This window comes from Mus caroli, chromosome 6 (genome assembly GCF_900094665.2).
Source record: "Mus caroli chromosome 6, CAROLI_EIJ_v1.1, whole genome shotgun sequence".
Lineage (NCBI taxonomy): Eukaryota > Metazoa > Chordata > Mammalia > Rodentia > Muridae > Mus > Mus caroli.
Window position 1 is genome coordinate 120448792 of NC_034575.1, and position 1200 is coordinate 120449991.

The window sequence follows — 1200 nt, forward strand, 5'->3', positions numbered from 1 at the left end:
AGGCTGGGCTTGAACTCACAGATATCTGCTTGCCTCTGCCTCCTGGGAGCAGGATGAAAAGTGTGCACCACCAAGCCCCAGCTTGTAAGATATTTTAAGAGTGAAAAATGCTATTGTCATGGTTTTCCTTTTTATACTTTNTCCTGATGTCATGTACACACATTCGGGGTCTTGCCCATATCTGAGACAGAATCACCCTATGCACCTTATGCCAGCTACAAATGCAGGATCTTCCATCTCAGCCTCACCCAGTCAAGTGCACAGTTGTCAAACCAAGTGAATGTCAGTAGATCTTTGTGGTTGTTATTGTTTTGTGTTTTTGAGACAGGGTCTCAAGTGCTGAAATTACGGGTTAATGACATTTTTACATGTACTTTCTCTAAGGAACACAAGGTGATTACTCTTTGTCCATCACCCCTGGGCCATACTGAGGCAGGCAATGAGGAACGAGTGAGTCTAACCTTTCCAGGAAACTTAACTACTTGTTCCTAAGGGGCACAAAATGGATGGGACAGAGCCCCAAGTCCAAACTGATGCTTTGCCCTGCAAACTAGTGTACTTCAACTATAGCTACAATTACCCTTTCTAGTTNGTTTGTGGATTGGTTTTTAACAGAGTATGCATTACCAGACACGGGGACACATTCCTGAAATCCAGCACTTGAGAGGTGAAGGCAGGACCAGCCACTCTCGGCAAATAGCAAGTTCAAAGCCAGTCTAAGCTTCATGAAATCCTCTCAACACATAAAACTACAGATGGAAAAACAAGAGGATGGAGAAGAAGCAAACGTCCAACAGTACTGAACAGAAGAGAATACGGTAACAAGTATAACAGAGATGACCACCTGTGGCTAGTTTCCTTATCAGGACCCCTAGAGCCTGGTGACAGTCTCCTCCCATCACAGAGCCTGGTCACCAAGCTAGTTTGGATCCTAAAAGACCCAAAAGGTCAAAAATTACAACAAAATTTGTTGGAGAACAGGGCAATCACCTTCTTACCTTTTTTAATCAGCTGAAATCTGAAAGAAAAACAGTCTTCAATGGGGAAGAAGTTCCTGGGATCGGCAGAGGAAGGAATGGAACTGGGAAGAGGTTGGGGTCAGATCATAGGTTAAGTCTAACACAGGTACAGTGGGACTCAAAAACCAACTGGCCACGTGGCGCTCCATCTTGCCTGTCTTGTTTTTTTGTTTGTTTGTTT

The 1200-nt window shown here is 44.1% G+C and overlaps 1 protein-coding gene across 1 annotated transcript in view; it reads right to left on the reverse strand.

Annotated features, from left to right (window-relative positions):
* The window catches only part of Lrrc23 (leucine rich repeat containing 23), a 28370-nt gene that overhangs the window by 967 nt on the left and 26203 nt on the right, over positions 1-1200 (reverse strand). The window contains exon 7 of the mRNA XM_029478298.1: positions 1-42. This exon is cut by the window's left edge and continues 244 nt beyond it. Within this exon, the coding sequence (XP_029334158.1) occupies positions 1-42 (42 nt within the window). The remainder of the gene's footprint in view (positions 43-1200) is intronic.